The 23,255-nt window shown below is 21.7% G+C and overlaps 1 protein-coding gene across 1 annotated transcript; it reads right to left on the bottom strand.

Moving 5' to 3' along the window:
* Positions 1-765: 765 nt before the first annotated feature.
* LOC129613195 (glucose-induced degradation protein 4 homolog) lies at positions 766-23,198 on the bottom strand. The gene is made up of 5 exons (XM_055527162.1): positions 22,878-23,198; positions 11,676-12,161; positions 2,361-2,528; positions 2,161-2,277; positions 766-1,065 (listed from the first exon to the last, which is right to left on the bottom strand). The coding sequence occupies exons 2-5, from the start codon at positions 11,820-11,822 to the stop codon at positions 883-885; spliced, it is 615 nt and encodes a 204-aa protein (XP_055383137.1). The 5' UTR covers positions 11,823-12,161; positions 22,878-23,198; the 3' UTR covers positions 766-882.
* Between the last annotated feature and the right edge of the window lie 57 nt (positions 23,199-23,255).

The raw sequence follows: 23,255 nt of genomic DNA, 5'->3' as shown, positions 1-23,255 counted from the left end.
TTAATAAAATGTACACGGACAGATATTTTAAAATATAATTATGTATTTAAAATATTTTATTATTGTTACATTATTTTGTTTTTTTTTTTTATATGTAATATATAATGCAAAATTTATATAATATTTTTTTTACAACTTATATAAGTATTTTGTATGCAAAGAAATTTAAGAGTTTTTTTTTTATATAGGTATATATAACTACAAATTCTTAAAATAAATATTGTATAAGGGAAAGAAAAAATTAAATTTGAAACAAATATTTTGCTTTTTTTTTTGTTTTTACAAATTAATTGAAATTTTATTCTTTTTTTTTCTTCTTCTTTTTTTAAGATTTTTTTGTTTTTTTTTTTTTTTAATTTTGCTTTTTCTTATATAGAAAAATAATTATCATATATTTATAATTAATATATTATATATTTTATACATTATTATTTTTATTATGTAAAATAATCAAATTATGTTCAATTTCATTCAAAAAATTTTGTTTTTGTTTTAAATATATCAATTTTTAATGTAGATGTTAATTAATTTTGTTTCATTTTATAATCATCAATATAATTCCAATAATTTATAATGCATATTATGAAATATGTGTAAATACATAAAAGAAATATTAAAAGAAATAATTTTATTGATCATTTTTGTAACGTACATTATGTTATTATTGACTTTAATATACGATACATTAAAAAAAATGATATATAAATTAAAAATTTCAATAAATTTCAATATACATACAGTTTTTTTGTTTAGTTTTTTTTTTTTTTTTTGGAATTATATTTAAACATAGTAAATTTTGTATAATTTATTTTGTATATAATTAATAATATAATAAAAAATAAAAATTCTTAATTTTTTTTTAAAAAATAATATTTGATTAATTTATCTAAATTCATAAACTTCAATACAACTTTCTGGTACATGATTTAATTCAATTGATTGATATAATTCAGATGATTTATGATAATAATAACCTTCCATTTTTCCTTTTGATTTTGTAAAACATATATAATAAAATCCAGCAAATGATGCTCCATTTATATCTTTAATTGTATGATCTGGTACCTAAAACATGAAAAATATTTTTATAATTAGATATTATAATAATTTTTTAAATTTTGCTTTATTTATATTAATTGAATGCAGTTTTAATATTCAAATATGAATATGTACATATTTTTTAATACCAACATTTAGTCTTAAATATATTCTTAAATGGAGTAATTGAGGTGATTTGACTAAGGTTTTCACCATCAAATATCAAATTTGAATATAAATTTCAATCCGAAAATGTAACATCATTTCAAATAATGCTTCTATAAAGATTTTATGCGTCTAAAATTGAAATTATATTCATACGTACAGAAAAATATATTTTGATTATCTTGAAATATTTAGTGTTTCTTAAAACGTTTTATAACTCCACAAGGAGGAATATTCCGCTTATAATTAATATCAAATTAAATTTTTAATTGCATACTTATATGCTAAATGTTTAAGTACGACTACTACTTATTTCAAATTGAATTAATTAGTGTAATTAAAAGAAGAATAAAACTATTTGATTAAGAGGAAATATTTCAAAATTAACTCATATTTTTTGTCTAATAACGATGAAAAAAAATAAAATTTTTAATTCTAAAAATTATTTAATATATTAAAAACTAAATAATTTGTAATAAAATTTTGATTTTTTAATGTTTTAGTCATTGAAAATGAGGTCGTTTATTTTTTTTGAAATATGTAAAGGTTTAATTTTTAAAAGGGCAAGAAAGGAATTTGCATAAAACAGAAGACATTTTTTTGTCAAACAAAAACTAGCATAACGCAAGATTTGTTGGCAAAAATTGTGTTCTAGAACGGAAATTAATAAAATAGTTCAATTGAATAATTTAATTACTCTCATAAACATTTTAATTACAATAATAAATACATAGTTTCTAAGAAAACTAAAAACACTATAGCATGTTTATTAAAATAATCGGATAATAAATTAAATAAATCTGAAATACAGTCCAAAAATTCATATTTGATTTTAATTTATATATCATCATTCAATTGAACATTTTATATACGTTAGAAGCATAAAAAAAACTGACGGGACTTTTTTCTGGAAATTTTTAAGTGTATGCTATAAAATGAATTTCAAATTCAACTTACCAAAAAGTGTTCTTTCCATCTCATAAAAACATAATCACTTTTTGCTAAACTATCATAATCAAAATTATCAGAATTAAATGTGTGCAAATAATTTTCTTCAAAAGCTTCGAATTTTCCCTAAAATAAAATACAAACAAACAAAAATATTAATTTTCGATAAAAATATTATTCAATATAAAAAATTTTATTTAATAAATTACCCAATGTCCAGCATCAACGGATTCGTCAGCTTCCCATTTTCGTGTTAAAAATGGATATTTTTTTGAAATAATTTCTCCATCAAAAAATGTTGTTAATGTCGGAAATTCATATGTTAAACCATTTATTTTAAGGTAGCCACATAAAAATGAATTTTCAATGTCAACATGCTTTAAAAAAGAAAAAAAAATATCGATTAGAAATAATATATAATATAAACATTTTTTATACATATACTTATATAAATTTATAACTAAATTAAATATTAATAAAAAAAAAAATGTACAATTATTTTTTACGCTTTAAATAGAATTTTTTACTTATTTAAGAGAACAATATTATTAAATTCATTAAGTATGCAACGAAGGTATTTTTTATTTTTCAATATTGTAGTGAAAAAAAAATTAAATATGTAAATTTTTCAAAATTTTTCAGCAATTACACATTTTGGAAATTATTGGAGATTAATACATAATTATTAGTTAAACGAATTTTAAAATTAACTAATTAACAACTAGAAGATTCGCGGTATTTATTCGAAGACTCCATACATAATCAATAATCAAACATAGTTTTAATAGTTTTTTTATCCTAAAACTCCTTCTAGCAACAATGAATTTAAGTCAACATTTATGCCACATAAAGTTTTTCCTTTTACAAAATATGAAATATTTGGTTCCTCATATGTTCGTATTAAGTCTCGCGTCTGCATATAAACATTCTGTACAGAAATTTGAATTTCTCTAATTTTCTAAATTTTCCAAATTCTGCACAGTTTTTTTTTCTCTCTCTTCTGAAATATTTAAATTAATTTATAGCGCCGGATATTAAAAACTTTATTTAATAACCCCAAAAAAATTTATGTAAAAATTTCGTTTAAAAATTTGGAAAAAACAGGAAAAAAGAAAAAAAATGTCACAAAAATAATTTTGTTCAGTATGTTCAAACGATATTCATAACCTTAACAGATAAATAAAAGGGGTTTTTTGGAAATAGATCGGCTAATGCGATTAGTCAATGAGCTGTTATTAACCCTGCACTAATAAGACTTTAGAACTTGTATTCATGTTAATTTCTCATATTTCTCGAATTTCAGTATGAATTCGAATACCTTCATATCACTAAATAGTAGACCAAACAATATTTTTTAATAATAACTTATAATTTAGACATTAAGGTAATATTTATACCCTTTTTCTTTTAGAATTCTTGCTGAATATTTGAAACTCTCTGACGAATTCGCTTAAAGTTTAAATTGTGTAAGACCCAATACGTACATAAGTATATGATGCAAGTATTTTATATTTTGTAATTAGGTACTTAAGTTAGCAGTTTATATTAGACGTGCTATGTATTTACATTTCTACATACATACATACAATATAAAATATGTATTATGTAAATATTTCATTTATTTTAATTATTTTATTTGATTTTTATTTTAATTTGTTTCAAATCTTTTTTGTTTTGTTGTTGTTTTCATTTATTAAACTATTGGCTTTTAAATGAAGATGAAAATAAATTTCATTAATAATGTTTTTTGTTTTTTTTTTTTCTCTTGTTTTAATTTGGGTGAAGTGCCCAAAATTTCAAAATTTCATTTAACAGAACAAAAAATAAAATAAAAAAAATTCAAGGTTAAATAATTCTATTTAGTGTTATTATTGTTGTTGTTGTTTTTTCTTCTTCTTTGTTTAGTTTGTATGAAATAAAGCCTAGAGTAAATAAACTCAAAAAACAAAAATATTTGAAAAAAATTTTTTAAAATGAAATAAGTTTGAATTTATTTACATAATGTTTTAAACAATATTATTAAATAAAAACTAGAATAGTAAATAATAAAATTCAACATTAAAATATAAAAGTCGTGTATTAGCAATAATAATAATTATAGACAAAATGGTTCATAAACTTTTCCATATTGGCATGAACAACTAATTATACAAAATATTAAAAAATCTTTCAATTAATCTGATATTCAATGAACAGGAATTTATTTAAGTCTATATTGAGTCTAATTATACTTAATAACAATAATTATTAATAAATACTGAAAATTTTCATTGTAAGAACCCTAAAGGTTGAAAATGATTAGAACAGTTGAACTTTTGGTTCAAACTTATGCGATTTTGCAATGAAATTTTTCAAAAGTAAAAATATCTTTTGCAGGATTAAAATTATAAATATTTAACTGTTGAATTATATATTTAAATTTCCTACTTTTAGAAAAATATGCACGGCATTGAAAAAATTCGTGAATGAACTTCTCACTTTCAAAAACAAAGTAAATAAATTTTGTATGCATTTTAGAAAAAAATGAGATACGCAATACCAAATAATTCTTCTCACTCGAAAATTACATTAGACTATATTATGATAGTTACACACTTTCTTCTCACTTTCCGAGTTAAATAGCGAGATATTTGATCAGCTATTTTATTTATATTACTTATTGATATTAATTATGTATTTACTTATTAATATTAAGTTTAATAATTAGGGACTCATGTTCATTTTTACAATGAAAATATCTATTTAGCTCACTTTTATTATCTGTGACTTTTGTATATACCCACATATACATGTGTATATGTACACTTGTATATGAGTTATTTTGTAATAATAATATTATATTATTAATATTTTTAATGAGTTTCGAAAGAACAATAATAGATTTTGTTACGAAAAAGAGTCAAATCTCCTAAAATAAAAGCCAAATAAATTAAAAATTAAAAGTGAATACATATTAAAAAGTATGAATATTTTTAAATGAATATGCAATTAATCTTAATTTGTATAAGAAAAATTATCAATATTTTTATATACATACATATAAGTATATAAATTTTAATTAAGTAAATTCAAATTTAAATATTTCTTCGAATTATCTTCTTATGTATGTGTAATTTTACATACAAAAATGTACATAAAACCTACGTACAAATTTAATAAAACCAAAATTCATATTAAAGTTTTATTTAAATTAAATTAGTATTTTGAATTATGTCGGTACTTTTGTCATGTTGCTATATTTCGATATTGATCATTGAACTTTAATATAGCAGACAGGAAACATATAGAAGACAAAAAAATATGTACCAATAGAATTATCTAATTTCGAAAGTAATACAAATACATACATATATACATACACGCTTACATGTACATATTTTATTTAATTAGTATATTTCTTATCAGCAATTTTATTGTATGTACCTACTTAGCTTCAACTATTGGTGTTCAACATGTTTTCTGCGGAACTATTTGGCTCTTTGAAAGAGGCCAATATTTGCTTTAGAAATTTGCAAGAATCGAGTTATAATTTGATCCACTACCTCACATATCATTTGGTTCAACTAGAGAACAAATAATTATTTGCCAAATCTTGACAGAATTGCTATTCTAGCTATATACATACGTTATGTATGTATGTAATTGGAAAACAAAGATATTTTGTCGTTTATTGAAAGAAAATCATTAATGTGAAGGGTTCCTGAATATGTTCACGATTGAAGACCCCTGGTTTTAATTATAATATTTTGATAAGAAAATAATTCGAAATGTAATGTACATATGTATGTGCATACAATTTATGTCTTATGACTAATCTAGCAGAATTTTTATATGGACAAAAATAATATTTAGACATGTGCACAAATACATACATATATTTTAAAAAAAAGCAAATAAAATTGAAAATATACCTATATATGTATGTATGTATATTTTTTTTTGATAATTTTTCTTGAGGAAACAATTGCCATTGCACTTTTAAATTTAAATTCCATAAATAAAATTGTAAAAGAGAAACAAAAAATTAAAATAGAGGAAAACAAAACACAAAAAAAAAAAAATAAATCTGATAACTACGACATACTTTTATTTTTTTTTTTTGATTTTCTCTTTCTTCTTCTTCAATTTTAAATTTATTTGTTTTGTTTTTTTTTTTGTAAATGAATTCTCTATATTTTTATAATCCAATTGTTTACATCAGCTCAGCTGGTCTGACAGACTATATACATACATATTATGAAGGTACATACATTAAAAAATTTGAAATCTTTATATAAGCGTGTGTATATTTAAAATAGCTAAAAAAATAAAAAAAAAACAAAAAAAAACACAAAAAACAAAAATGTGCTCGAATTTAGCATAATGATTTACTCAAATTGAATAATAATTAGCTAATGAAAATAGGAAAAACAAAGAATAAAAAAAAACATAAAGAGATATAAATAGGAGAAACAGAAATTAAAAATAAAATTAAAATAACAAATATGGTATTTGGAATAGGAATTGAGCAATAACTATTTTAGAATAATTAAAAGAAAATCAAAAATTTTAGGAAATGCAAAATTAACTTATATGGTCAACTTTAAGGTACTATTTGCATATACACGAGAAAATCTAATATTAAATCTACGGTAAAGTCTGATGCTTGTTTACAAATCAGACTGAAATTATCTCCCGACTTTTAGTCAAAATTTAACAGTTTGCTGCAGTACAGACAATCAAAATAAAAATCGGCCTACCGCTGCTCAATACTTTGACATAATAATTGTTGCCATTATACTTTTTAAAAATCTAACATTAAGTCGGATGAGAACGGAGCTATTTCTATTATTTACCGGTAGACAAAGTTTAATGTTAAACAGGATTTACATATGTATGTATACGACTTTCATCAGACTCAGATTAAATCGTAGACTTTGCCGTATAAGTAAACATGATAAGACCTGAACTAAGATATGAAGTGTTTACAAAATTTAAATTCTAGTTATAAAACAGATATACACAGACATTGTTTAGCGAAAATTTAATTTAGCTTATTTGAACAATTAAAACATCAAAAATAATAAAATTATTATTTGATCCTGTCTTTGATTAAATTAAACTGAAATTATAACATTATAAACTTTAATAATTTTTATAAAGTTTCTTCACGAGATAAAAATTATATTTTAGTTCAAATAATTCCCCTTAAAATAAGAAAGAATATTGCGTTAGAAGTTAAACAACGAAATTTTATCAAATGTTTACTACACTTTTTTTTCATATAGGCAAAGCTAAACGAACGAATTTAAAATAACTTTATTAACTTAAAATAATAAGTTTTGACAGTAATTTTAAAATGTTTTCCTTTGTTCACTCCTAGAAGGAGCATAGGGCTAGGAATATTTGAAAATTACTTGTATATTTTTATTAGTATTGTATATTAAGTTATAATAATATTGAATATAATTTTTTTTATAGTGACCTGACCGGGGTTTGAACCCGAGACCCTTCGGTTAAAGGACCGGTGCCATAACCACTGCACCAATGGTCAGATTTTAAAATAACTCAATCAAAATACTTGTACGATTTAGGTGAAGTTTGACAATGACAAAAGTCGAAATTTACAAATACCTACCTACTAGAAATTTAAAATAAAGTTGTATAGCTTTCAATGTATGCAATTGGAAGATGAAATCTTGTAGATAAGAGTCATAACCTCTAAATATTACCTAACTGGCTCTATTGAAACAAAATTTAATGACATAAAAGTAAAATTTCAAACAACAAACAAATATGTGTAAGAACAACAAAATATTTATGTACATGTATCAGTTCTTTTCACGTAAGAGGGTGATTAAAATATTTCCAATAACTTATAATAATTATAAGATTCAACATTACAAACTTAATTATTAATAATTAACATTATTTTACAAAACATGTTTTAATTTATACGATATTTATGAGATATAGAAAAATAATTTTTCTTTTGACATAGGTTTTTATAAATAAAATAACTTTAAAATTATACCGTTTACATATACATATATACACATCCGTATGTATGTTCATATACCTCAACATGTATGTATGTATGCACAGTTTTTTTGTTCCTACAACAAATCTGGTTTCTTTCTTCAATTTGCATTTTGTTGGAATATCTATGCACATGTATGAATACATATCTCAGTCACTGTATGTATACATATGTACATATATATACATCGTAGATATTTCATTTTTGTTATATTTAATTGTACATGTTTTATTTAATTTTTTTATATATATTATGTAACCCGTATCAAATGTACTTTTATATTCATGTATAAATTGCGTATTTGGAATTATTAAAAACATTAAACTATGGTTATTAAATTATAGATTCATATGTGCATACATACATAAATATAATTTAGTATAAAAATTGCATCTTCAGCAAAAAATATTTTAAAATAACACTTCAGGTTAGGAGATATGCAATTGAGTAAAGATTGTAGGGTGTGTTCTTAAATGCAGATCTAATGTCAACTTTACTTATTTTGCCAATGAAATTTCAATTAAATATTTACAAGTTTCTTATTAATTTTTTAAAACTCAAACTATCATTATTATTTATTTGATAGCTTGAATTCGAAATATGCATGTGCTATAAGAAAATAGGTACTAGTTTCTTAGTTGTTAGTTATTGCCCAATAAGTGAATTTAAGGCTGACCATATCTGATAACAAGCATAGAAGAAGATAACATATGTACATAATCGTAAGAACAACAAAATTTAATTTCGAAAACCACAAAAAGTTGAACAATCTTAAGAGACGTACTAACGACAAGATACCAAATATGAAATATTGACTGTTAAATTGTGGATATTATCTAAATTTACACTCATATGGAGATGCATACATAAATTAATTTTTAAAAAAAAAGTGAGTAATGATTTGCTAATTTCATATTTTATTAAAATATTCACTTAAATTATTAGAAACAATTACAGGTATTAAAAGGTTCGTTTCAAGAAAATGAGAGGCTAAATCGATTTTATTTGAATTTCTTTAAGATTGCTACGATTTTATTTTTCTTCGCAAAAAAATTTTATATAGTGAAGCTAAATTTATTAAATTTGTTTAGAATTGATAGCAAAATTTTTATCATATTTATATACATATGTATGTATGTATGTATGCATTCTGAATAAAAATATGAACACGTGATAAGATTATCAAATGACATAAAAAAAACCTTCAAAATGGTAAAACGACATCAAGTACCTATGTACATTGATATTCCCAAAGTAGATAACTTGTGACATGAATTAAAGATTGCATTATGTGCGTTCGTATATTTATAAATCTCAACATATTATTCACATAAATATCGAAAATTTATCAAAAATTAATTACTTTAATTATTTATTTGTTGTTTAAAGTATTTAATATCGTAAATAATATTTAATGATTAATTAATATATATTTAATAAAGTATGTAGTATTTAATGATTTAAATAAAGCTTTATTAAAACAAGAAATATGGTCATATTAAAAGTTAAAAATCATAAAAGAATTTTTTTACTTGAAACAATTTTAAGCTTTACGCTTTTGTTTAGTTGTACATAAACGAATACAATAATGTCACGTTATTAAAGTGTTGATTACAAATAAGGAATCAACGTGATATAGAGTACCATGTGATTACATAAATTTTAATATTAATATGATAAGATGTCACGGGACAAAGAGAAAATAAAAATAGAGAAAAAAAAAGTGCATGTAAAATGATATCGAGATTTTAATAAACAAACATACTCAAAGTAATTATATTGTACAATTTAATTTAATAAAAAAAAAATTATTATTGTTAGGTTAAAATTTAGAGAATTACGATAAAAACAGACATATGTATATGTGTAAGTGTTTTACCGCTATAATGTAGAATAAATGACCCACGAATTCAATTACTTTTCAAAATATAATTGAATCAAACCCTGAAAATTTGACTTAATGGAAATTTCTTCATGCAACTGCAGAACAGATGGATGACGTAATCAAAGGAACGAGTTAAAGGCAGAAAAATTAATTAAAAAATTTTTCTCCCCGATCTGGACTCGAACCAGTGACCTACCGCTTTCTAGGTGGACGCTCTACCAACTGAGCTACATAGGCATGAAGAAATTGCCGACGAAATGTTCTCTACATTGCTTTATACTGTAATCCACATGATTACTAAGTATTTGTTTACATTGATTGCTATTTACAATCTACTATTGAAACACACAATAACAAGAACATATATATTTATTGGATTGTGCCTATTACACTAATTATATTATGAATTTTACTAATACAATATCATAGTTGTGAATTTAATAAGTAATGAGCTTATTTCACTAATAATTTATATTAAGAGTAAAGTTTTGCCAAAGTTTGACTTTATTTTAAAAATCTTCTTTCTAAGAAATCAATAAAATATTTTTAAATTTCAATGGCGTTGTTTAATATAATTAGAAAATAACGAAATGTCAATTTTAAAAGTTCAAATTTTCTGAAGCAATTTCATATTTTTTTGAAGTAAATACTCTCCAATGACAGTGAGATTGGTAATAATGATTAGATACTCGTATCTTAAAATCTTTTCACTTTTTACTATGGTACACAGTCGTGTAAAGGTTACATATACCTGCATAATATGTATATATACATATAACTATTTTTCTTCTACAATTTTCCGAAATATTTGCTTTTTGTGTTTTGTTAGTATAATGTTTTGATTAGATAACTTTTAAGTGGATGACAATGCTAGTTCAATAAATATTTGATATTCTATAAAATTTATTTATGAATCTAGTTAACCAATCTTTTTATAAATATCTATAATAATATCTGCTTTTAAATTATCATACGTAATATTTTACAACTAGTCAATTTGTCGACAAATTTTATGATTCTATACTTACTTAATCTACTTAAAAGAAGAAATTTCCTTTAAAGTTAAACGATTCCGACATATTCCATATAAAGGTTATTTAATATAAACTTCAGTATCTTGTATTACATAAAAATAAATTAAACTAAGAATATTGTATACAATGCTCAGCTATTAGAATTAATATTTAAAATAATTGAATACAACGTTAGAAAATACGACGAAATTTACTTATATATAAATAGAAATTTCATCAAATATTTTGTGAAAAAGAAAACCTTAAAATGTAACTAACTTTCTTAATATACTTCTTACTATATTGAGTTAGTAGAAATAGAACAGAAAAAAAAAAACAAAATTCTATTTAGGAGGGCTTAAAATACGAAACTCATTTCTTTTTGAATAAGCCCGAGAACCGCTTATAATTTTTAAATTTAAAAATTTTGATTAGAATTCTTGCAATTCTCCTGCAAACGACATTTATAAATGATTCGGTCCCAAATTGGGTACTAAAATTTCCATAAAGTTCTCAATTATTCCTAGCATTTAATTCATTTAATACCAATGTAATTTTAAACTAAAAATATAAAAATTCATTTTATATTAATAATAAATAGATTTACCTGTAAAACTACTTCTACATCATATGAATTCCCTTTTGAACGTTGAAATCCAGTAAATTTTGAACCATTATATAATAATGTTTTGGCAACACCAATTTGCTTTGAATTAGCTGGTGGTGGTGGAATTATTTCATCTCTTACAGGCATTTTACTTATTGTATTTAAAAAGGTTGTTGATAATAAAGTTGTTGTCGATGTCGACAATATATTTGATGGAGATGGTGATGGTTCCGGTGGTGTTGGTGGTGATGAAGAAGAATTTTCGTGATTATTATTTATGGCTTCAATATTGACAGATTTTTTTTTACAATTCACCGTCTCCAAATCCAAAATCCAAATTCAAACAAAAAAAAAACAAAAAAAAAATGTTTTTATTTAAAATTTTGAGTGCTGTGGTAATTTTACCACAAAAATTCTATTTTTTTTTGTTAATAAAATTTTTTTTTTTTGATTTATTTTGTTTGTTTTTTTTTGACGTTTTTAAATCTGTAAATAAAAAAAAATATAAAAATTTATTAGTTTAATATTATACAAGGTACAAAAATACTTTTTTATAAAAATACAAGTGGCATGTAAAATAAAGCGTTTCAAAAAAAAAAGCTTTTTAAATTTCAATTTTTATAAAATTTAAACGCAAAAATGTAAAAATAAATAAGAACTTCTTCTTTTTTCTTCCAAAATTAATTTTGGACGTAAAACATTTTTCAGTGTTTAAATTCAAAAAACCTAGTTTCCCCAAAATCTTCAAAATTAAATAATCAAGAACGAACAATATACGCATTATTTGATAAGACTTCCTTGTACTTATTATCATTGTATAGGATAGACATTATATACACAGATTAAATTTAGAATTTTTCTTAAATCCAATTCAATAAGATCAATTTCAGTGGTTGAAATTTCTTTCCATATGTAACCCTTGATTTGAAATTAATTTACAAAGTACATATATATACAGTGGTAATGACCTGGATCAAACCCTTTAGAAAAATTCGTTTAATCATTTAAAAAATTCGGAATGGTACGTATATTAAAATCAATACATTTGTATAAATTTCTAAAATACAAGTTGATTGGAGTGTGGGATAGCGTTTTGCAAATGATTCAAAATCAAGAAATTTTATATTAATTAAAACAAATATAATAACATGGAATATCCAATAATACAATAAAAATAAAGCAATCGTAAAATCAATATTTTTAATTAGACTCTTGGTGAAATAAAAAAAAAAGTAAAATTTTTATTTAGGAAAAATTATTTGTTGCAAAAAATTAATTTTACAAAAACATGATAAATGAAAACTAAATATGAAATTCGTATTTTTTTTAAAAATTCAGAAAATTAATTATGTATGTCAAATTTTTAAAATCTAACAATAAGTATTGTGTTTAAATTTAATTTAGTTTTAATGTAAAAGTTATAGAAATTCATTTAGGCTGCAAAGTTTCACATGTAATAAAACACAGTTAAAAATAAAGAAATCATCAATAATTCAACGCTATCATGCATTCTGTTGGTGACCGTCAATTTCGAAAAACTGTGAATGTCATATTATCAATGTCGAATTACTAAAATTCTGTTCCGAATATTCGTAATGGAATTCGTAATAAAACAAATATCAAAAGTTAATGAAAGAAATAATTACTCGTAACGTAACAAGCAATTTTAAGTGAAGACGACGTTTTAAATTCCTAACTGTTGCCATTGCTAATTCATAATCCGTTCGTAATTCGTACAATTCTACAAGTAGAATTCATGACAGGGCTGATTACATATTCTTAAATTATGTATTTTAAAACTCTTTCACAACACAAGTTGAAGTATGAAAGTTATTGCATTCTTGCTAATATCTGAAATTTATAGATTTATAAAAAATATTAAATATTTTAGATAGAATATAAATAGTTCGTAAAAGAAAAACAACTTTAAAATAAAATATTCTTCTTTGAAACAAAATGCTTCAACTTCTAAATAATATCCGCATAAAACTCATATCATTACAAAATATACTACTTATATAAAAATAAAAAGAATCACGTTGTTTTTGTCTGATCTCTTGAATTACATTGCCTTACAATATGATAAAACAAATTCTTTTTTTTGAAATATTGCACTTTTTTCATTACTTTTATTTCTTATCTTTTCTACAATATCTTTTTAAAAAATAATATAGTACATACATCCGTACATATACACATTATTTTTTAATAAATTATTTAATAAAAAATAATATTATGTAAGAGGGAATATTGTTACAAAATCAAATCATGTATGAATTTCCTAACATTTTTTTTTCCTTTATTTTAATCTCCTTTCATTAATTTGAAATTCTATAATAAAAATGCATATACATATATATACTCTCATAATATGCATATACATATACACATATAAATAATAAGACAACTTGTATTTAAAAATTATGCGGTAATTTACATATTAATTACAATATGGATTCGTTTAATTATTATAAAAATAAAAATATTTTATGGCAATTTAAAAATGAAAAAGATTGATGTTGATTTTAATTTTCAAAAGAAATTTCCCGAAATGTGTAACTAAACATTTATTCATTTTCTAACGTTAAAACTCCTCCAAATATCGAAAATGCATTTGTGACGTTGCAAGTCTGAATTTCAAAAGCCAGAAAATACTAGTGCTTTTTTATTTTGCCTAAAAAAATTTATACATTATACGCCTTTAGTACATTTGCCAATGTGACGTAGGCTCAATTTGAATTTGAAATTTTTTTACTTTAGACTAGAAAACTAAACAAGGTTTTAGAATTAGCACTTGAAATACTTTTTACATATCTGAAATAGACCATCTGATATCGACCACATATTGAAAAACAATATTAAACATTAAATTTGTAACAAATTAAATATTTCGAATTAACCAAATAAAAAGTACCTACATACATATACATACATATGTACAAACTACATGGACGGTGTTCGCAAATTTTCGAATTATTTTTGTTAGAAATTGAAAACTTAAATATCATCCGATATAAATTAAAGAATTGCTTCGCGATCAAAAAATAATTTGACAATTTATTCGCCAATTTACGAATACCGAAAATTGTAATTTCTTTTCATTATAGATACAGAGTGTAATAAAAATGTAATGTACAATTTTTTATAAATTTGATATTATGAATTTTTAAAATATTGACGTAATGTCAATTTAATTTAGTGTCAAAAACTTTAATCTAATGAAAATTGATAAACAAAGGATTCAATTTTAAATCGTAAATTTATCATTCAATAATAATCTCTTTTGACATAGTGTTTACAAAGAAGATTTTATATTGTCATTCTTTAGAAATTACTTTATAAATGTGTGCATGTATGTAGCTATAGTTATTGTAAATTTTCATTTTCTACCACGTACTCTGCTTATTCTGACGATTAATTTTATTTTATTTTTTTTTTTTCTATTTTGTTCATTATCCTATTTTTAAAAACGAAATCGTAATGATTTTAAAAGAAATTAAAAATATTTTTCTGTTTTTAAGTTTTTTTTTTTTTTTCAAATTTACTCTTAACTGTAGTCTATAAAAACCACACAAACCAAAAACATAATTTTTCACTTTTCAAATCAAAAAATTTTTTTTTTGAGATAGATTTCTATATGATAGAAAATAGGTGTACATCTTGTATATTTGTGTTATTGTGTATATTAATTTTATATTTTCTTTCTATTTTTTATTTTTTTGATTAAGAAAATCTATGACTTAAGAGCAATAATTTACAGTCTCCGTTAAGGTTGTCGAAAATTCAATATTCCAAAAAAAAATAGAAATTTAAAAATATTCAAAAAAAAAAAAAAGAAAACCAAAATCGATATAAAAATGTACTCTTGTTGAGATTTAATACAACTATTTAATATATATTTATATTATGTATGTACATATACATATAATTGCGAATATATACGTATGTAGAAATTCATAATATCTTTATGTACGTGTATATACATGTATAACTATGTATATATATAAAAATTAAACGTTGTACTTAATAAACGTTGAGAAAATATTTTGGCTTATTGCCAAAATATAAGAAAATTGCTTATTCCACTTTCCGAGCAAAAAAAAATAACATCACCGTGGAATTGGAAAATAAAACGCGCTAGCAGAAAAGAAATGAACGCGCATTTAATAAAAGTCTGAATAATTTTTATTACTTATTTTCTATTACTCTAATTGTCATATTTTATCATTAAATAGTACAATTTCAACAATTATTACATTTACTACAAATTTTAAGATTAAAGAATATTCATTTTTAAATATTGATGTTAAGTTTCTTGCAAGAAAAAAGTACAAATGAATTCACTTGCTATATTCAAACTAATAATTTATTTTGAAACAAAAAAAAAAACTAACGTTAACCTCTTGTGTCCCAATTTTTTTTTCCAAACTTCTTTAATTTATTGAAGTATTTAATCTTACTATAATATCAGTGTCAGAATTGTTACTTTTAACTTTGATTGTTTATATTGATCTCTCTCACTTCTCTCCAATTCTCTTTATATTTAATTTATAAAAATTTTTTTCAAAATATGTTTTTGTGAAAATTAATTTGAATTCACAAATCATTGTTTTGCACTAAGTCCTCGAGATATGACATTTTTGGTTCCAGAAATTTATGTCGTAACTTGAAATGCCGTATTAGAAGATATCGTATCTCGAAAACTTAGTATATATTAGAAAGGCGAAGTTTTCAATGTTTAATTATTCCAGAAAAACTTAAAATCAAAATAAATATATCAAGAAATTAATTCATCAAATTGTAAGTTTTACGAAGGATGTGATCATTTCGAATTATAAATCTAAAATATAAGTATTATTCGTAAAATTTAAATTAATTTTAATTTTGCTTTGAAAATTTTCATTTTTCCCAATCATTAAATTATTTTATCGTTAAAATTTAAAAATTTAATAAAAATACTTTTTATAATTTGAATACCAAATAAAATAATTGAAACTCATGCTAACAACATATTTATAAAAGAGAAATGATATGGTATTTTTAAAATTGTTTAAATTTTTTTGTAGTTAAAAATATTAATTTAATTATTATAATATTTAATTATTAAAATATTAAAGCAAATTTGAAAGGCATAAAGTTTAATTTAAAAAATTTAAACACTCTAATTTCTCGGTTTAATAAAAGCTGCAATCGGAATCTAAAAGTATAAATTCTGGGAGTGTCTATTATTTTGTAATCTAAAAAATAATTTAAATTTTTAAAATGAAATTTTTTCAAAATTTAATTAGTATTCACAATTCAATTATAAATTTTTGTAATTGAATTGGAATTAAATCGAAAAATATTATTACAAACACATATACATAACTATATTTACATATAACATCTATCTTAAAAATTTCTGGCATTTAAATCAAATATACAAACTTAAAGGGTTACATCAATAAAGAATAATAAATGTATGTATATAATTTAATATAAAATTAAAATAATCACAAGAACTACTACACTTATTTATAAATATATAAAAATTTCATTTTGTTAGAAAATAAATATAATTTCCGATTTATTTTAAAATAAATTAGTGATTTAAATAACAAAATTTGGTTTAATTTAGAAATTAAAATTGTTCCAAAAAAAATTAATCATTTGTTATTTACTTAAAGTTAGAATTCAATCAGAATTTTGAAATAATCAGAGTTTTAATAAAAAAGAAACTAGAAGCTCAAATTAGTCTGTTATATTTTAGTCCCTTTAATTCTAAAGTAAAATTATCGAAAATCTACTACAATTTACAGAAATTTTAGAATTTTTATTTTGAACTATGAAATTAATTTTCTTATTAAATAGAATATACTACAAATTTCAATTTTACGTGAATAATTAAAATTTAAATATTTTTTAATTCAATTTTATACTTTACTTTTAATGTATTTTACTTTATTTTTTTTTTATTTATTTTTCATTTCTATCTTTTTTTTTTACCTTTTCATGAAACTACCCATATTTCCTTGTTTTACGGTAAAATATAACGCAAATTCTGAATATATTTTTGCATATACATAGCTATGCCATTTATATTTTTTATACAAACATAAATATATAGGTATATACATATATATATGTATGTATTATGTTTGTACGAAAAATATAAAAAAAAATTTGCGATTTAATAAATTTTTCAAAATCTATCATTAATGGCATCACAAAGAAAAAACGCTTAATTTCTCTTAATACAACTAAAACATACTTAAATAAAAAATTTATAAAACCAAACATATGAAACATATAAACATAATATGTAAGTATATGTATGGATATAATATAACGATGTATATTATATTTTGATAAGTATATGTATGTATGTATGTAGATATAAATATTTACTTAAACTATATTCAATTTGAAAAGAAAAGAAAGAAAAGTGTTGACTTAGCAAATAAAAAATTTTTTTTAATTGAACATTTTCGAAAATAGAGCGAAAAACAATCGGTACATTTAAATATTATATAGAAATATTAAAATAATTAAATTTCAATTAAGATTGTAAAATTAAAAAATCTTCCTTAATTCTTATTAATTATGAATTCATTTTTCTTAATTTTTTCTTTAATTGCGAAGCACAATTGGGATGCAAAAAATGTTTTAACAACAAATCATTCCTTTAACAATTTTTATCAGGGGTAAAAGGCACCTTATTTATAAAACTACTTTGACTTCGAAAACACAAAAACTTATTAATTCTTCCAAAAGTTTTTAAAATTTCAAATATTTTTATGCAATCAACTTTTGCAACGCAATCAATTGAATATGAACTAAATTTGTAGCATTATTGTATGTACAAAAATTGTTAATACACACAAACCATAAAATAAATTATCGGAAAGAATCAAAACATGCATACTTATAAGGTATTTTTTTTTCTAAAAAGAAAAAACAATAAATAAATGCGCGTGGCAATATTTTCTTCAGTCAACATAAATTTTTAATTTTTGTATCTTAAAATGCACGCGCTAAAACATTTCCAGAATAAATAATAAAAATTAAATTTACATATATGTATATACATATCTATATGTACGTGTATATACTTTATGTATCCAATAAAACATGTATAAAATGCGCAATATATTAGATATATGAATGCATATCCGATAATCTTATAATTTTGCATGCATCACTTTATAATTATGAGTTCTTTATGCTTAATCTAATAAAATTATATAAGATGCATGTATGAGAAAGAAGATGGATGTGAAAAGCATAGAGATCATTTTTTTTGGTTACCGTTCAAAATGATAAATTAAAATATTTAAATAAAATTTAAATCTTTTGACACGCAAATATTAATAATTGAAGATAGACCAAAATCTTTGGAATACATTACAAAAAAAAAAAAAAAAATCAAAATGTCAAACTATAAACAATAATCTATAAAAAGTGACATCATTCTGTATTTTAATAAATTTTGAAAACGAATCACATGAGTTAAATATACGTGGTAAGGAATCTATTGAGCTTTTTGAAACATCACTTTTAATAAAATAAATTTAAATATATGTAGGCAAGTAAGTAGAATCAGCTTCTGTTTACAATGAGGGAGTCTCAATAATTTTGAAAATAAAAAAAAAAATTAGTTCATAAACTTTATGGGCTTTAATAAATAAACTCTGAAAATAATTTTTTTTTTTTTTTATTGGTGTGAAAAGAAAACTTCCTTTTATTCGGAATAAAATACTTTTATTTTTCGCTAATATATTTCGTGCGCTACATACGCACTTTATCAAAGCTGATTTTCTTTTCCAGAAGAATATATTTCTGGAAAAGCTGATTTTCTTTTCGCTAATATATTTCGTGCGTATGTAGCGCACGAAATATATTAGCGAAAAATAAAAGTATTTTATTCCGAATAAAAGGAAGTTTTCTTTTCACACCAATAAAAAAAAAAAAAAAAAAAAATTATATTTCGGAAAAATTATCAACCATTGAAAAAAAAAAAAAAATTTTTTGAATCTGAAAATAATATAAAAACAAACAAAAAATTAAAAGAACCCCACCTCTTTGATTGATTGTAATGGGTAGTAAATTTTAACTATTTTAGTTGTTTGCTTCTAAAATATGCATTTTATATTTAAAATCGTAATAATTTTATAATTAAAACGTTTAATGTGCAATAAAAATTCTTTTTATTTTAAATTACATCGCTAGATATATTAAAATTAAAAATTCTTATATTAAAAAAAAATTGTTCAAATTACACGAGTATATTGTTATATATACATACATACATACTTTTATATATTGCCTGATTGTGGGTACTAATGAAATATATAAGTACATACATACATAAATATAAAAATTAAAAATAAGAAATCTTTATTTTTATTTTTGGATTAAAAAAATTTATTTTATACATACGAGTATGTACATTTGTTTCTTATTCTAAATACACAAATCATTACACCATAATAAAATTTAATTCAATACTTTAATGTTAATATATATACAAACACGCATACATATGTATAACATTTGTACGTCAATGAACGTTTAATTAAAAGAGAATAAGACAATGTACATTAAGAGTAAAATGCGATCAAAAGTTTTTTTTTCTTTGTAAACGTTCTGATAATTTTAAGATCAAAAACCGTGTTATTGCAAATGAAATTTTTTTCTAATATGTTATTTTAAAATTTAATAATTTTATTTTAAAAAATTTTCAAAACTGTATAAATATATTTGCACATTATGTAATTTGCAGGAGGTATGAGTTGCACACTCAAAGATACGATCAGTGTGATACTGAACTGTATTACCTAAAGACTGGAAAATTGTTATTTCCGTTTTGTTCTTGATTTTATAAATATTAGAATAAGTTCGAAATTACGTAAGATTTTAGGATCACTATTATTTGATTATCATAAAAATTTCTGTCTGTTTCTAAAATTTAATTTTCTCAAAACTAGTCTAGAGCTCGTTCTTCAGATAGTATGATTGTAAAACAATCATTGAAGGAATTATTCAAAATGAAGAAATTACTACCTAATTATTGTATAAAAAATTACTTTTCGAAACCAAAGATTATTATAATTTAATACAAAAAATTATGAAAAAATAAGTAAAAGTAAAACTATACTGACTCATTCATTACTTTCAATTTCGATAGTTTTCAAATAATTATTGAAATTAAACATTTTCTTTAAAGAAAACCACCTATTTGAGTAGGTATTTAAAATTTTATGCTACTCGAATAAGTAGTTGTTATTATTTAACATAGTCTTGAAAAATATTTAATAAAATAATTAGATAAAAACATTTTATCAGTAGAAATTAATTTTAATACTTATTTGTTTTGTTATCAAAAACAAAATTTGTTTTTTAAGTATTTAAATATTTATAGCGAACGTTTCGATTACTTACTTATTTATGTTTATAATAAACATAAAAAAAAGAAAATTAAACTGCTTATCATTATGAAAATTGTTTAAAAATAAAATAATAAAATCTAAAAAATATTAACACTACCTACCAAACAAAAATATAAAAAATTTGAATAAAAAAATTGGTAAGTTGTTCTCTGTTATGTTTAAGAAACTTTTAGTTAACAAAATGTTAAATAGAAAAAAAAATCGAAAAACATTCAAAAGTACAATGACTTTAAACGGTTTCCATTATCAAAATTTGTATGGACAATATAAACCTAGACAATATAAGTGAGCATTAGTACCAGTTATCTTATATGTTTTTCTAAAATAAAAAAAAAGGGAAAGTAGTTTGAAACTGGTTTTTTTTTTAAATTTTACTGAAATACTTAAGAAAATTATTAATTCGAATTCTTTAGTTACATATGGGTAGGGCGGTAGGTAGGTCAAGTCAGCTCCCTAATTATGTATAATAAATATAATTATGCTTAATGAATCAAATTAAAATCAAACTTTGTATAAATATTAAACTACTTAATGCCAGCTTAATAACTAACTATAATATTTAAACAAATCATTTGACTAACAAATTTCTTATCTCTATTACTTCTTTGTTGTATAAGGCACGAACATTATAATAAATTATTAAATCAATTATTAATTTATATTTTATATGTTATATTGGTATACTTTCTTGCATACTCAACAATCTCTAGCTAAACTAAATATGTAGTATGTAAATTTCTTTTTACCTGAAAATAGGTAATTTGGTAGCAAGGTTTACCTACCTGTTTATGAAACAAGTAAAACTAAATCTAAACAACTTTAAACTTTAAATACAAAAAAAAAAAATTTTTTTTTTAATTTTAGGGCTAAAAAGAAAGCAGCATACGTATAATATATTTATTGTATGTTATCCAAGTTCACTATGAAATGAATCTCGTAAATGAACTCTTATTTAGCCTTAACAATTTATTTAGGCAGGTACCTATTAACATAATTCTGCCAAATTAAAATGTTTGTAAATTTAGAAATAAGTAAGTATAGGTACCTACCTAAATAACGAGAATTTGAAAAATATATAAATTAACTAAATTATATGCCATATTTATTAAGAATTTTAAAACGTTTACAAAATAAATCACGTTTAAAGCAAATATTTTTTCTTTCTTTTTTAATATAGATAGGTAGGTATATGTACATAAATAATCAATAGTTTATATATAGTTAATATAGTTTGTTGGTTGATAACCACAAATGTGGCTTCCTTTATGTGCAAAAATTTCATAATATTATTATAAATTTTTATTTGATTTGCAAGTACTTAGGTACCTACATACCTATAATATAAATATTATAATATATATAATTAATATCAAAATTTTATTTGAAATTCAATATTTAATACCTAAAACAATTGATAATAGCCGAGTATTTATACATAAATTTTTATTTTAATATAATAGAAATTTGAGCATTTGCCTGTCGTCATCTAGGCAACTATTACCTACTCGTACATATAATCTTACCTACCTTCTAATTTAAGAAGTCCTTTCTTAATTATTTATTTAATAATCTAGTTAGCGAATATAAACATTTATTAATATAATTTGAACTTTTATAGAATGCTCACAAAATTTATTCCAAAATTTTAATTCCTATCTTCATTATTTGATGGTCACTAGCTTATTATTTGGTAGTCATCCAAATGAATATTGAAATATTAGGTATCATGTATCAATATATATTAAGCAAGCCTTGATAAAAAAAAGGAACTTACATTAACCAGTTTTGTTTTATTACACTTATGTATTAGCACGCATTTTAAAAAGTTGTTTTCACTTTTATTTAAAAAAAAAGAAAAGTAATTTAAAGTCAATTGTACAAATTTCTTTCTTTCCGATTTTCAATTCTGTTTCAAAACACGTCAATAATTGCAAAAAAATACACGAAAATTATTATTTTTCTAAATATAATTTATTTTTATTGGCTTAAATTTCTTTTTATTAATTAATATTTCTTAAAATTTGGGTTTTTCTATTTTTTTACAACACTGCCTCGACCATCTTTTCTCTAGAAACTTCAAAGATCAAACTAAAGAAAAAACGCAAAAAAATTATTTTTTTTTTTTTGAAACTTCAATCAAAATTTCAAATAC

This window comes from Condylostylus longicornis, unplaced genomic scaffold (genome assembly GCF_029603195.1).
Source record: "Condylostylus longicornis isolate FDR11 unplaced genomic scaffold, ASM2960319v2 ptg000081l, whole genome shotgun sequence".
NCBI lineage: Eukaryota > Metazoa > Arthropoda > Insecta > Diptera > Dolichopodidae > Condylostylus > Condylostylus longicornis.
Note: the sequence above shows the minus strand (reverse complement) of the source record. Positions and strands in the feature narration are given on the sequence as shown.

Coding starts and splice junctions, on each gene's coding strand:
- LOC129613195 (XM_055527162.1), bottom strand. CDS start 11,822: ATGCCTGTAAGAGATGAAATAATTCCACCACCACCAGCTAATTCAAAG. Junction 2,529..11,675: donor ATGTAGAAGTAGTTTTACAG/GTAAATCTATTT, acceptor TCTTTTTTAAAG/CATGTTGACATTGAAAATTC. Junction 2,278..2,360: donor CCGTTGATGCTGGACATTGG/GTAATTTATTAA, acceptor ATTTTATTTTAG/GGAAAATTCGAAGCTTTTGA.